The sequence below is a fragment of the Falco rusticolus genome, chromosome 9 (assembly GCF_015220075.1).
Source record: "Falco rusticolus isolate bFalRus1 chromosome 9, bFalRus1.pri, whole genome shotgun sequence".
In the NCBI taxonomy this organism is placed as follows: Eukaryota; Metazoa; Chordata; class Aves; order Falconiformes; family Falconidae; genus Falco; species Falco rusticolus.
Window position 1 is genome coordinate 26135462 of NC_051195.1, and position 13385 is coordinate 26148846.

A 13385-nucleotide genomic window follows, 5' to 3' on the forward strand; every position below is an offset into this window, starting at 1 on the left:
CCTGCTAAATTGGGAATATATCTCTTTGGTTTCCTTCAGGATATGCAAATATTAATTATTCAGAAAACTGATGTGAGTTTTGCTTACTTTTTTTGCCCATGTGCCCACAATGTGTAAATATTTTTTTGAGAGATGATGTGTGGTATTTTGGTATTTTCAAAGGGTAGACTGCAAATGGGTTTTCTGTCTACACAGGACAGTGCTCAGCACTCAGAATTGAGAAGTGCAATTTAATTTCTACTCAAACTGACTTTAGAGAATTTCAGACAGTTGCTCTTTGTTTTGTTTTGTGTTGCTTATTTTAGAAGTTTAGTGAAACAGAGCTTGTCAGCAAGCTGGAAAGCTTTCTGTCACTCAGCAGATGTGACACATGATAGCCACTGCATTTTAGTGTTTCCCAAGGACCATTTCAATCTCTCAAAAATCTGTGTGCAGCCACTACCAGAACTGGTTGGACCACATGGTCAGCCAACACAGGGACAATGTGCAATTGCTTCTGTCTTGAAGAGATGACCACGTCATGGCCACGGTAAGGCTTGAAGCTTGGATAACCTGTGTTTGAGGAATAACAATGGTTTAGTACACAGAATGTAAGCAAGGTAGAAGTGATGCCAGGAGGCAGATAAAAGCTTTTTGAAGGCTTCACAACCCTATATTTGCTCTTCTGTATTTGAAGGTCCCACATCCCTACAGTCTGTCCAACATGTATTTTAGAACAATCTTTGGATTCCTCCTAAACACTCATTTTGACAGCAAAGACTTCCTATTATCTAAGCGAGGTTACTAGCCCATACTGGCAAACAATGGCAAAATTAATTTACCCACTTACTGCAAGCTCACAGCTGGGCTACAGCATTTGAAGTAACAGGGCGTGATGTTCAAGGACACTCACAGACATGTGGGCACAACAGATAAGGTCTCCACAGCCGACGCTGGCTACTTTGGAAATTGATTCAGATTCAAGTTGTTCTTCTTTATCTTGAAGGTTTTCCAAGACTTCATGCTGGAAAAGGCCACATAAAATGTTGACAGTAAAGATCACGGTTAATAACTTGGGAATTGTCCCTGGTCAGAAAAAAATCCATCCTGCAGGAGTTCCTTGATTGCAGTTTTTGCCCCAGAGGTTCCAGTACGTCACACACCTTGCCACCCAGTGCTCCATGTTTCTTCTCTAGCAAAAGCTGAGCAAATCTGTGTTTGAATACAAAACAAATAAAGTCCTTGTTTTTTAGCATGTGTTTCTTTCCCTGTGGTGCAACATGACAAATATTAATTGCACTGGTTATATCTTGATCGCATGGTAGGTACTTCCCATGAGACACCCCAACCTTTTAGATTGGGTACGGGTCCCTTTCAGTCTTTCCTTGGCTTTCCGTCTATGGAAACGGCTGCATGGAGAAGTGGAGGCATGATGTATGATTAGGTCTTAACATCGAGTCAGGATAAAATGAGTTATACCCCTGCAACTGAGAAATGAGAAGCATTCCACTGTCCCACAGTTCAGACATCGTCATTATCTAAGGGCTGCGCTTATAGCCATTACTTAATGCAGTGCTGGACTGGGACACTGCAGTGATGAGCGTATCGTAAAAAACTGTGTGGAATAACACAGCAACACAAGCTTTCAGTGGTGTGTGGAAAATAGCTCAGGATATGTGTAGGATGCAACACTGCAGAACTAGAAGGTGATATTTCTGCATAGTAAATATACGCCTCAGATTTGTTTTTCTCTTTTTCCTCATTCCTATCCATCCATGGTGCCAAATGTTGCACGTTGTTCTTTATAAACAGACAAACACTTCTTAGTAAATATACTTAATAAATGGCCTTAATAAAGAATACACTTAAGAAGTTTCTCCCCTTTTGCATGGCCTGTGATTAGCCCCAGCCGTACTGGCTGTGCCTGGCTGCAGCATTTCCTAAGGGGCTGTCTGCCCGCTCAGTGCGGCTGAAACACAGAGCACTAAATTGAACCTTACCCTTGCCAACCACTCCCTGTTAATCTGTTTGCCCAAGATAAGGGAGACCTGTTCTTATAAGTTCTTCAACTTTCAGTGAAAGGTTTGAGAGCTTCTCTGCTGGTCATATCTCAAGAAAATAATTTATAATAAAATTCATTTAACAGGTTTCATCTGCAAGTAGTCCTAAGCTCAATTCAGTTCTCACTGAATTCAGGAGGAAAGACTGTTTCATCTGTTTTTCTTAGCGGACTTCTTTTGCCACTAAAATTAGTGGACAGAATTCCAGAGTGCCCAGGACCTGATGCTCAGTCTCAGCAACATTTCACCGTCATGCTGTATATATACACATAGCACCTGTAAGGTTCAGGGCAGCATAAAATCAGATCAGTTAGATTATTCCTAAATACTTAATATGAACTTAGCTTATGAAGTAAAGAGAATGTGTTTGGAGAATATATTAATTTAAGAATACAAATCCAATATGACTTTGCCAAAAATTAAAAGGAAAAATCCCAAGAATCTTTTTTTTTTTCTTTTCTGCTTTTGCTTTATCAGCCACAGAAGTGATTTTTATTAGTATTAGTGACACAGTGAGCAAACAGAGCACAAGACTGAGACAGGAACTTGTAATCACCATGGGAGAGGACTAACAACTTTATCAGCTGCATATTAACTTCAGGAAATTAAACACTCCCATTGGACTCGACAATAAATGCTGGTAGGAAAAGTGCAAAGTAGAGTCCATGCAGTTGAACGAGCTCCTGCAAAAATACATACTGCTGTAGGCTAAGGACCATGCTGATACCTGCCTGAAAACAGGAAAGGGTTGAGGCCAAATAGAAGTGATTCAAAATGGATCTAATTAGTGGATGAAATAAGCAAAGGAAGAACTGTTGTTGGTCTTAAAAAAAAACCCAAACAAACCCAAAAGGGTTAGGTAGAGAATAGCTGGCCAAAATATTCTCGGGGAAAGGAGAAAAGGGCTCAGATCTCTGCTTCATTACAGTGACTCCCCTTTCATTTCATCCCAAAAATGTGCCTCCGCTAACAACACAGGGTTACTGCCTGAGTGAGCGAGCATCTCAGGCTGAGGAATGTGAGATCCTGTGTTGCCTGTTTACCCTCATCTGTTCCTTTTCTTCTGCTTCATCTGTCTCTGCACTGCCAGCTTGCACCTGTTCCTTTGGTGGATCTCAAAGGGTAGATTTGAACAAAAAGAAAAACTCACAGTCTCTGAACACAACCTAAGGTTTCTGGCAGGCAGATGGACAGAGCCTGTGGATCAGATAAGTGTCTAATTGATTTGCTGGACAGAAAGAGGAAAATAAAAGCCTTTTGGATCATAGAAGATTATTTTTTCTTAATTTCTCTCTTCTGTTCTATTAAGAACCAGTGTAATTACATTTTTGGTTTGGATGTGGTAATAAATACTTCTGTCATAACCTGGTTTCAGATAAGGGTGATTTCTAGGTAAGTCTCTGTCCCTATGAGTTTAGTGATGTTTAAACCAGGAATATTGGGATATGGTAGCGGTCTTTAGCTTTTCAGTATCTTGATGGTGATACCCAGAGGGTAACAGAAGTCTACACAGCTATGTCATCTGCATAGACCGGTCTGGCAGTGGGCAACATGGAGGTTACATCAAGGGAGAGCCTTCCAGCGACTCAATAACCTGGAAAGCCTTCTAGCCCCTAGCAGAGTGATGGCAAGTATAGTTTACCCACTGCTGTGCTCAGGGAGGTTTCGGCACTGTTTGAACCACAGCAAGCCTAAGCATACAGAAGTAAATCAATACAAGCTGATTTATCTTAATACAGGTACACAGCATGTTTGATCCACAAGCGGTGTAATTTAGTTCTAGGACTGCAGCACGGCTGGGAGCGTGCTAAGAAGTTTGTAGCGTGCAGGAGTCTGCCAAACATCATGTCTCTGAACATCTTAATTAATTGTTAGTTACACTCCGCGATGAGATCTTGTCCAGAAGGCTTTGTATTAAAAGTGCAAACTGCTATTAACAGGTTGCAAAGATGTTCTTGCCAAAGTAGCATTTCCGAAGAAATGAGAGCCTCTGGAGTGAACTGCCAAAGAGCAAAACTATATTGCAAATGGAAGAACATCTGAGGTTTTGGGAGCCCTAGGGTCTTCCTATATATTGATTTGAGGAAGCCATTCCATATTTTAATTACAGAAGTAATGAAACAGCACTGGGAAACCACCAGCAATAATATATTGGTTATATGTGTAACTATTAAATATGTATTTCAGTTACTAGCATTGGTGAGCACAAGAGGTAAACTAATATCTGAGTGCTTGCTATGTTGTTCTTCTGAAAAGGAGAACCTAGTGATAGGCATTGACTCTATTGACTTATTTTTGGCACAGTTTGTTTTTCGATTTTGGTTTGGGTTTTTTTGTTTGTTTGGTTTTTTTTTTTTTACAGAGCAGTGTTGATTCTCAGCACTTGGGAACAAATTATAAATTTACAGTTTCCTCATTCATAATTTCCAGAACTGCAGAGAGCTTCTGATTCATGCGCTGCAGGTGGGAACTGGAGATGAGGACTCACATAACATGGGAAATGTCATTCCCATCAGACTAAGGGTCTGTTTAGTCCAGTATCCTGCCTCTAAACCACAGCCTGGGGCCCTCTTGCCTCTCTAGGTAGGAAAATGTCTGAGTGTCCCTGGGAGCACAAGCAGCTCCATGTCAGTGACCTAAATTTTGAAACTATGGATGAGAGCCTCTGAAACCTCTCTGAACAGCAGAGTGCTTTGACCGACTGTACCTCGCTGGATCTCTCAGCTGAGCACTTGCCTGGTTTCTCCTTTTGCATCCGTAGCAGTTAGCCCCAAAACGGCCCCTCTCATCCTTTCCCAGGAGAACATGCCTCGCTTGTGTGTTGCCTGTACTCTCCCGTAGACAGCACAGATGGGCTCGTGAGACCGATTTCAAGCGAGCTAACTTGCCCTTTAGAGAAGTTCTCTCTCTGTTGCCTGTAGAAGGGACCTGTAAAAAACTTAGAAATGGAGAGGATGAGTCTGGGCCTTGGACTCTCCATCTCTTGGCCTCTTGGGGTTCCCTGAGGTCCCTGCACAGCAGCCATAAGGAAAAGTAAGTGTATCTCACCACTCTGTAGGAAATTAATGGCACAGAAGCAGATAGCCTGCCTCCTCAAATCATCTGCTATTCTTTTCCTTGAAGAAACATAAATACAGGTGAGAGGAAGACTGCCTGGCGCTTAGGCTACTATATCTACTATGGTAGGTAGATCTGGGCAAAACAGTTGTCATGAGTTTGGAGTCAATAAGGACATTGACCACCAGACCTGTTATATAAAGAAAATTATTTTTGACAATTTCAGGCTTAGCACTTTCAGTAGCCATTCTGATGGTTTATGAGGTTTTGTGTGCAGAAATTCAAAATACAAAGCTGCATCATCTTGATGGTAAAGTGCTAGTGATAAGGAAAGACTTGGGTGTTTACTTTTCTTAGATCAGTCTTCTCAAGTTTTATTCAGCTTTAATCACAGGTGTCTGGCATTTGCATTGGGATATATTAATGGTAGGACTAGTCCAAAAAATCTCAGATGTCCGGCCCTGGAGAAGAAAGCTGGTTCCTGGTTTAGAGCAAAGGCATGCTCTTGAAGAGACTCTACCAGCATTTGATGAGCAGTCTGGGTAAACACACAGTGTTATTGCAAAGTAAGAGTGTTTATGGTAATACTAGTCTGCAGGCTTTGCAATCTAAATTCACTGTGCTAAAATCATGGTCAAGAGAATTGGAGCCACAGCCCTTTCTCACTTTTGTGGTAGAGGTCCTGACAGACCTTTGAACTTAACTACCAGATACTTTTACTTAAGGTGTTGAAACACCTGAGGTTTTTAAAATCTCACACTAGACCTGAGCCCCCATGGAGCTGTCAGTTTGGTGGGGAAATCAAATCACTACGTTCTGCATTTCAGCAACAGGTTCTTGTTCCTGAGTGAATGCCTTGCAATTTTCTCCGTTCTGCCAGTAGCATCATGTGAGTCTAGTTCCACGAGGACCACACACCGAAGTATGCGGAGTTCACAACCATGTGTTTGTAGCATACTTTGTCATAAATCTTTGCAAGATTAGACCCTCTGCCTTGGTTCACAGCCTCCTTGAAAATAGTTGCCTGGCTTATGTTATTGCAGGATATTCCTTATGCTTTAAGACTTGGGAGTAAAAAATGGTCTGTATCACTAAAAAATACAACTGGATGGGGCAACGCAGATCAAAATGGGAGCTGAAACTAATGACCTAGAATTGTGCTAATTATATGAGATGTGTGACATTTCCTAAGTGTTCAGACCTTTGAGAAGGGTGCAGTTATAGACAGGGGCTATTCCTAATGAGGGATGGTATTGAAAGGTCAGCTGTCAAAAAGAGCCAAGGATGCAGACAGGTCGAGTTCTGTGTTGCTGGTACATTTAACAACCAAGAGGGCTGCCTCTCTCAGGCATCAAGTCTGGGTCACTGTGGCACAGTAAATCTCAAACAAGGGCAGGGTTGCAGTTTGTGCAAGATTAATCTGCCTGTTGAGCAAGTCCTTGTGCTGGTTTTGGCTGGGGTAGAGTTAATTTTCTTCATAGTAGCTAGTATAAGGCTGCATTCTGGATTTGTGCTGAAAACAGTATGGACAATACAGGGATATTTTTGTTAGTGCTGAGCAGTGCTTACACCGAGCCAAGGCCCTTTCTGCTCCTCACCCACTCCACCAGCGAGGGGCTGGGGGTGCATGAGAAGTCGGGAGGGGACACAGCTGGGACAGCTGCCCCCAGCTGACCAAAGGGATATTCTGTGCCATATGGCGCCATGCCCAGCATATAAACTAGGGGGAAGAAGGAAAGGGGGGACACATTCAAAGTGATGTCATTTGTCCTCTCAAGTAACAGTAACGCATGATGGAGCCTGGCTTTCCTGGAGATGGCTGAACACCCGGCTGCTGATGGGAAGTGTTGAGTAAATTCCTTGTTTTGCTTTGCTCATGTGCATGGCTTTTGCTTTACCAATTAAATGGTCTCTATCTCAATCCACGAGTTTTCTCACTTTTTAATCTTCCGATTCCCTTTCCCACCCCACCAGTGTCTGGAGGGCAGGGGGGAAGCAAGCGAGTGGCTGCATGATGCTTGGTTGCTGGCTAGGGTAAAACCGTAACAGTCCTAGAAGTAGAAATCAATGCAAATGCAGCAAAGCAAGTGATTTTATTTTGAGCAAAACAACCTGCTATCCTTTGGAATCCCTTTGGAATCACCAACTATCCCAGCTGCACTGACTGAAGTGAGTTCACTGTAAGCCAGTCCTGCTTGGATTACAACCTCAGTGCCAGTCTTCATTTCGCATAGCTTGTTTAACATCTGTTACTGGTTTGAAGGTTTCTGCATGAATGAAATCACAGGAGTCTATTAAAGAGTGACACTGCTATACAGCATCCCAGGCAAACAGTGAACACTGCTGAAAATGAGCACAAACAGTCAATGGATTTCTTAGTGTTTCCTTAAACCTAAGATCCTCACCAGTAAAGGCAGAGAGAGCCTCTACAACACCTAGGATGCCTGTTCACTCAGCAGGCACGGTGATCAGAACCCATGTGTCTGAGATGACCTGGATCACAGTGGAGAACAGAAAACCTACCATCCTAGATACAGCAGAAAAGCTTAATTAAAAAGCTTTAGTTAACCAAAAAGCTTAATTAGTTCATCTTTGCTAATGGTTTGTTTTGACCAAAGTAGCCTACAAAGTGGTCCCATAAGCAGTTCAGCTGGCAGATCCAAAAGGTAGGTAATCCTGACAACCTTTATTGGGCATTTTCACTAAGAGCTGAGGCCAGTGGTCCTTTATCTGGCGCAGCTGTAGCTGGATGAGGCTGCATGCCTGTGATCAAGATAGGCAAGGCAAACCCAAAAGAAAATCCAATCTGTTTCTTCTCCAGCCTCTGAGATCCCAGGTATTTGCCAGCTACTCAAGTCAAAAGGGGTGAGATCAGATATGTACAACTCCCAGTGTTGCACGCCTGACCCCAGAAGTAGTTACAAGATGACAGAAAGAAAGGGGGGGGGGGGGGGGAGGGAAATTACAAACTTCACTTACTTATTTCTTTACTGAAGCAAAACCCAGGTGTTAGATTGCAAAGTCCTGACAAGAAGTCTCAATGCAATGAAATGCATCAACTTTCTATTTCAGTTAAAACTGCCAGTTTAAAACTTTCCATCTAAAAAGCTCACAGGTTTTAAGAAAAACACCATTAAAAGATGATGGCTGTTCCTCCCCCATTTCCATGTGGTGGGTGAGGCCCCTCTTTCTGGGCATGCCCCGCTTGCCTGCCTTTAAAAGCAAGATCTCCACCACACTGTGGGACCTTTGAATGTGGGGGTTACCAAATGGAGGGCTTCTCTAGCCACGGATTTCCAAAAGAATGGCATCTCCCCTGTTACCAGCCGTGAGTATTTACTATAGGAATACACAAGTAATGTGTTGGGTAGAGGTGCTACTTTTGGTGCTTGCCTAGGATGAGCTGTAGCCTACTAGACCTTCCAGGGAGCCTAGGGTGTTATTAGTTCTCCAGGGACTTGAAGCACCTTTGCCTTTTCTTTTGCCTGTGACTTTTGGCCTTGCTCACTCCCTGGGCAGAGGGGACTGCAGCAACGTGGGGTTTTCCTCTGAGCCATGTGCCAGGATGCACAGGTGCTGGGACATTTTTCTTCTGCTTCCCCGGTGCTGACCGGAGGGGTTTTGAGATCCCATCGCTGCTCTGGAGAGCCCCCCCCCCCCCCCGATTTCAAAGTGCCCATCCTGTTCGCCTGCTCTTCCCTCGTTCCCCGCAAAAGCTCAAGCGCGTCCCATCTCCTCAAAACAGACCCACAAGCAGGCGCGGCCGCTGCCCTGCCTGCCCCGTCCCCTGCGGCCACCGGTGCCGCCCGCAGGGCTGGCGGGGCAACCGGGCCGTGCCCCTGCCCTCGCCCGCCCCTGCGCTTAGCGCTTGTGATGCCGCGGCTGCATCCTCCCGCCGTCGCGGCCGCCTCCCCCCGGCCGAGGCGCGGCCGCGGCCCCTGCCCGCCCCGGCGCCCCCGCTCCCCTCCCGGGGGACACCGACACCGCGCCTCGCCCCGCGGCCGGTGCGCGGCTGGCTCCGCCCCGCGGGGAAGCCGGTGCCGGGGCTCCGCGGCTCCCCCGCCGCCTGCTGCGAGCCCGGGACGCGCCGCCGCACGCCGGCAGAATGCGGTATGCGCTGCGTGGGGGCCAGCCTTCACCCGGAATACGGTAACGGGGGGGTGGGGGAAGCGGCCTCCGAGGCACCGCTCTGGCGGGGCAGATCCTGTCTAGTTGGCATCTCTATGGTCCCGGATGTGGTTTGCGGGGGGGTGGGGTGGCGGGGCGGGCGCGCTGTCCCGGCCCTGCCTCTCTATGGTGACTTTCCGGGGGGAAGGGCCTCCGCCGGCGCCGTGCGCCTGCGTGAGCCGGGCCCGCTGCCCCCCCGCCGAGGCCGCTGTCCGACGCGGTGAGCGGCGCCGGCTGCCAGCGCTCGCGGCGCCGCCGGTGCGGAGGAACGCGCGCGCCCCGCCCCCCTCGGCCCCCGCCGCGCCGGGGGGGCCGCGCCCCCGCCCCGCTGTGCCGCTGGCATCCCCGGGGCTCCGCGGCGGCAAATGGTGGGGCCGGACGATGCCGGAGCTCCGGGCGGCGCAGCTGTGCTTCCCGCGGGCCGGCAGGAGGCGGCGGAGGAGGCGGCGGAGGAGGAGGAGGACGGGGAGCGGGATGGGAACCGGGGCTTGAGCCGGCGGAGCGGCGGGCCGGGGCAGGAACGGCTGCTGCAGCGGTACCTGGCGGCGCTCGGCCCCGTCGCGGCGGCGGGCGGGAAGCGCTGCCCGGAGAAGCCCGCCAACGGGGCCGCCTACGCCGTGGGCCCCCGCGGGAGGATGACCAACGGGGACGTCGGCTTCCTGCTGCTGCCGCCGCCGGAGGAGCCGCCGCCGTCGTCGCCGCCCCCTCGGGCAGGACGGGCCGAGCCGGGCCGGGGTGAGCCGGGGCCGGAGGAAGCGAAACTGCAGAACGGGGGCTGCCTCCCCTGTCCGCCCGGCCCGGGGGGCGGCGGCGGCCCCGGGGGAACCGCCTTGGACGAGCCGCTGAGGAGCTGCCGGCTGCGGGGCGAGGCGGAGCGGCGCGGGGGGGCGGCGGCCGGCAGCCCCTCGCCGCTGCCCCTCGGCCCGGGGGACGACGCCGGCAGCCGGGCGCAGGCCGCCCCCGGCGTGCGGACCTCCCGGGGCCGGGCGGAGCCCGCTGCCCTGCCGGCGGCGCCCCTCGCCTTTACGGACGTGAACCTCAACACCCGCAACACCTACGAGGTGAGCCGCCGCCGCAGCGCCCCGGAGCACCTGCCCCACGGAGGGACGGCGGCCGAGGCCCCGGCGCCGCCACAGGAGCCGGCGGAGAGGGCCCGGCGGGCGGGCATCGCCGGCGCCGGCAGCAGCTTTGCCGAGTTCTTCACCAGGTAAAGGAGCGGGCGGCGGGGCCGGTACCGGCGCCCCGGCAGCGCCCGGCCTCGGGGCGGGTCTGGGGGCTGGCGGGCCGGTCGGCGGCGGGAGGTGCTGGGCTGGCCGGGGGACCGCGGCGGGGTCAGCGGCGCCGTCCTGCTGGCCGGGCGGGGGCCGTGCCTGCCCCCACGGGCTCCTTCGCCACCGAGCAAATGCCGCTGCGGAGGGTGGTGTGCTGCGCGGCGCTCCTGCGGGGGCTACGTGGAGTTCCCACTGGGATTGCTTCCTGCTCCGGGGGAGCGCCGTGGTTCTGCTGAAACTGCTGGCGGAATAAGGTGAAATCTGTTGGTATTGGAAGCTACTTTCGGGTGATTTTGAGAGTCAACATGGGAGTTGCAAAGGCTCGTAAAGCTTTTGCTGCTTGTTGATAGCGTAGGCACAGTTTACTTATTTATTCCAAAGCGTGGCGTGCAGGGTTTCAAAGGACTGGGCTTTGAGCTAGGATTAATTGGGCTTCTGTTGGGTTTCTAGCACAAAATCAAAAATTGTTCAACATCCAGCATCACTCACTCTTTAACATACTACATAGGAGATGTATCTTTACTATAATAGTTTATAGTGTACTCTATATTACTTTCATTACGTTTGGAGAGGGGAGTTTAATTTTCAAACTTCTAATAGTTCTGATTCTCCAAAACCCCGGGGTTATAGTTATTGTTGTGGCAGTCAATCCAATAGCACAGCAGGTCTCTTAGTGTTTTGAGAAAACAGAGTGAGATTAAATCTATTCACTGAAGAATTTATATAGGAGATGTCTGATGTCAAGGCAGGATCCCAAACTGAGAAATAGGCTCCTTCTGCTAACCCTCAGGAAAGGGAGAGGTGGATTCCTGCCTGCGGATAAGGATAGTGGCAGTTGCAGGGTAAGTTTGATGCCTCCACTTTGTTTCAAGGATGGGTTGACAGATGTCTCGCTAGTCCCACTATTAGTGTTCTTCCCTCCCAGGACACCCTGCTCCCCCCCCCCCATGTTACCATGTTATGTGGACTGCAGCATATTACTTTTCCTTTGTCTCATTAGTTGAACACTTTGACCAGTAACATTGGTACTTGTTGCTTTTTGCCCCAGAGTGATAGCTTAATGAAATGCTGGAGAATTTTCCTGGTAGAGAAGACTGACCTTGCTGTGCAGTAGAAGTTGTCACAGTATACACTGACGTTTGCTGTTTTCAGTGAAGTCTTGGGTAATACATGGAAAAATTTAATTGCTTCTATCCTGGTAAAAGCTATACTGCTGACACCTCAGTGAAAAAAAAGGATTTGCCAGAGAGACAGTTTTGTAGCCCCTGACTGGCTCAGCTGGCTGTGCCTCTTGTGCATTTGGCCTGGTGAGCATTATTGGCTGTAGAGGCTTTACCTTCAGCTCTGCCTGTATGTTCAAAAAGTGCCTTAGTTACAGCTTGTGTCATCTGAGCAGCCAAAATGAGATCCACTAATAAAAGGCCACTTTTACTGATTTTTTTTGTTTGTTTTAAAAACTACCCTAGACTTTTCTTCCTAGATAGATTTGTCTGTAGATACAGTAATACTAGAATTTGTAGTCTCCATTGCTTAGAAAACTGGTAATAAAACTTCCATAATTTTTTGAGTAGTTAGTTCCTGTGTTCTGAACTATTTATGATACTTTAAAAGCTTAGACTTCTCACTTTCTTTAGCTGCTCAGATTCGTTCAAAACTGATAGTTGCTATGGTAAGTGGATTTCTCTCTAGTTCTTAGAGAAATACCTTGGCTCTCAATAATGAGGACTCAAACTGTATAAAAAATATCCTCTGATTGAATGTTGGTAACGACTGTACCTCTTTGAGAAGCTTCTCAGCAGATGGTTGCTTATATTTTTGAATGAGCACAGAGCCACAAGTGACGTTGCTCCCCAAAGTTTAGTTGTACTGAGTAGCCGTGTTCTAGCATACGTACCTGCTAAGAGAGAACAACTCGTGTTTTGTCAGAATTTGTACTGGCTCCCACAGTGTACAAGAAAATGTACTGGAAGTGCTAAACACGGGTAGTTCAGCAGCCTGAAGCATCTTACATAGGATGTTTTGCACTTGTAATGCTCTTTACAAACTGGTCAGAATTTGGTAGCTCCCATTGTTTCTTCTAATAGTCATAATTATATGGAGATTCTTTTAAAAGGTGGACGTTTCTTGCTGTTATTTAAAAAATGAGAGAAGGCGATGGGGAAGTGCCGCTGCCTTCAGTGTGAAAGCTTCATTGTTGCAGTTGTCATGACCAAATGGTTTGTCTGACTGGGCAGATACTGGTTAGGAGGCTGCTGTTTCCAGCTGCTTGTTCCCAGCTCTTCAGTTATTAGACTAGCCCCTGTTTTGCAGTTCTTTGAAATCATCAGTCTTAATTGTCTTTGTTTCACTGAACCAGAGGAGAAACTGATGAGGTGAGGTAGGGGAAAAAGCAAGGAGCTATTAACAGCAGCATCTTGCCACAGCTCTATGACAGGAAGAATGGATGCGCCCTCGAGATTGTCAGTAATAATTATTCTAAGATCATGGGGAAGTTTACATCAACGATTAAAGCTTTTTTCTCAGGTAAGTATTAGGTGTAATATTTGGCCCTGGGATCTTAAGTTGTATTTGTGCCAAATTATTAAGCCTGTCAAATCAATGCTGACAACTTTTAACTTAAAAATAATTGTTTTTGCTGTCTTTTTGTTCTACCTCTTTGTTTCTCTCAGCATGTGAAGTGGGATGCCTCAAGTAAATGAGAGGTATGTGGAGCAGAGTGCCGTGGCAAGGAAAACTGCATGACTATGGTCACTTGTCTCCACTGTGCTACTGTTATGGTCAGAGCATTAAGTGGCTTCTTGAAAGTCACCTGTCACTGCTTCGTACTCTTGTGTATGATTCATAATACAAT

The 13385-nt window shown here is 48.0% G+C and overlaps 1 protein-coding gene across 3 annotated transcripts in view; it reads left to right on the forward strand.

Moving 5' to 3' along the window:
- The first annotated feature begins 9470 nt into the window (after positions 1-9470).
- TBC1D12 (TBC1 domain family member 12) overlaps positions 9471-13385 on the forward strand; it is a 45096-nt gene continuing 41181 nt past the window's right edge. The window contains exon 1 of one of the 3 annotated variants that reach the window (XM_037400324.1): positions 9471-10470. In XM_037400324.1, the coding sequence (XP_037256221.1) occupies positions 9629-10470 (842 nt within the window). In that variant the 5' untranslated portion in view covers positions 9471-9628. The remainder of the gene's footprint in view (positions 10471-13385) is intronic. The other 2 variants (XM_037400322.1, XM_037400323.1) reach the window with 2 other exon arrangements.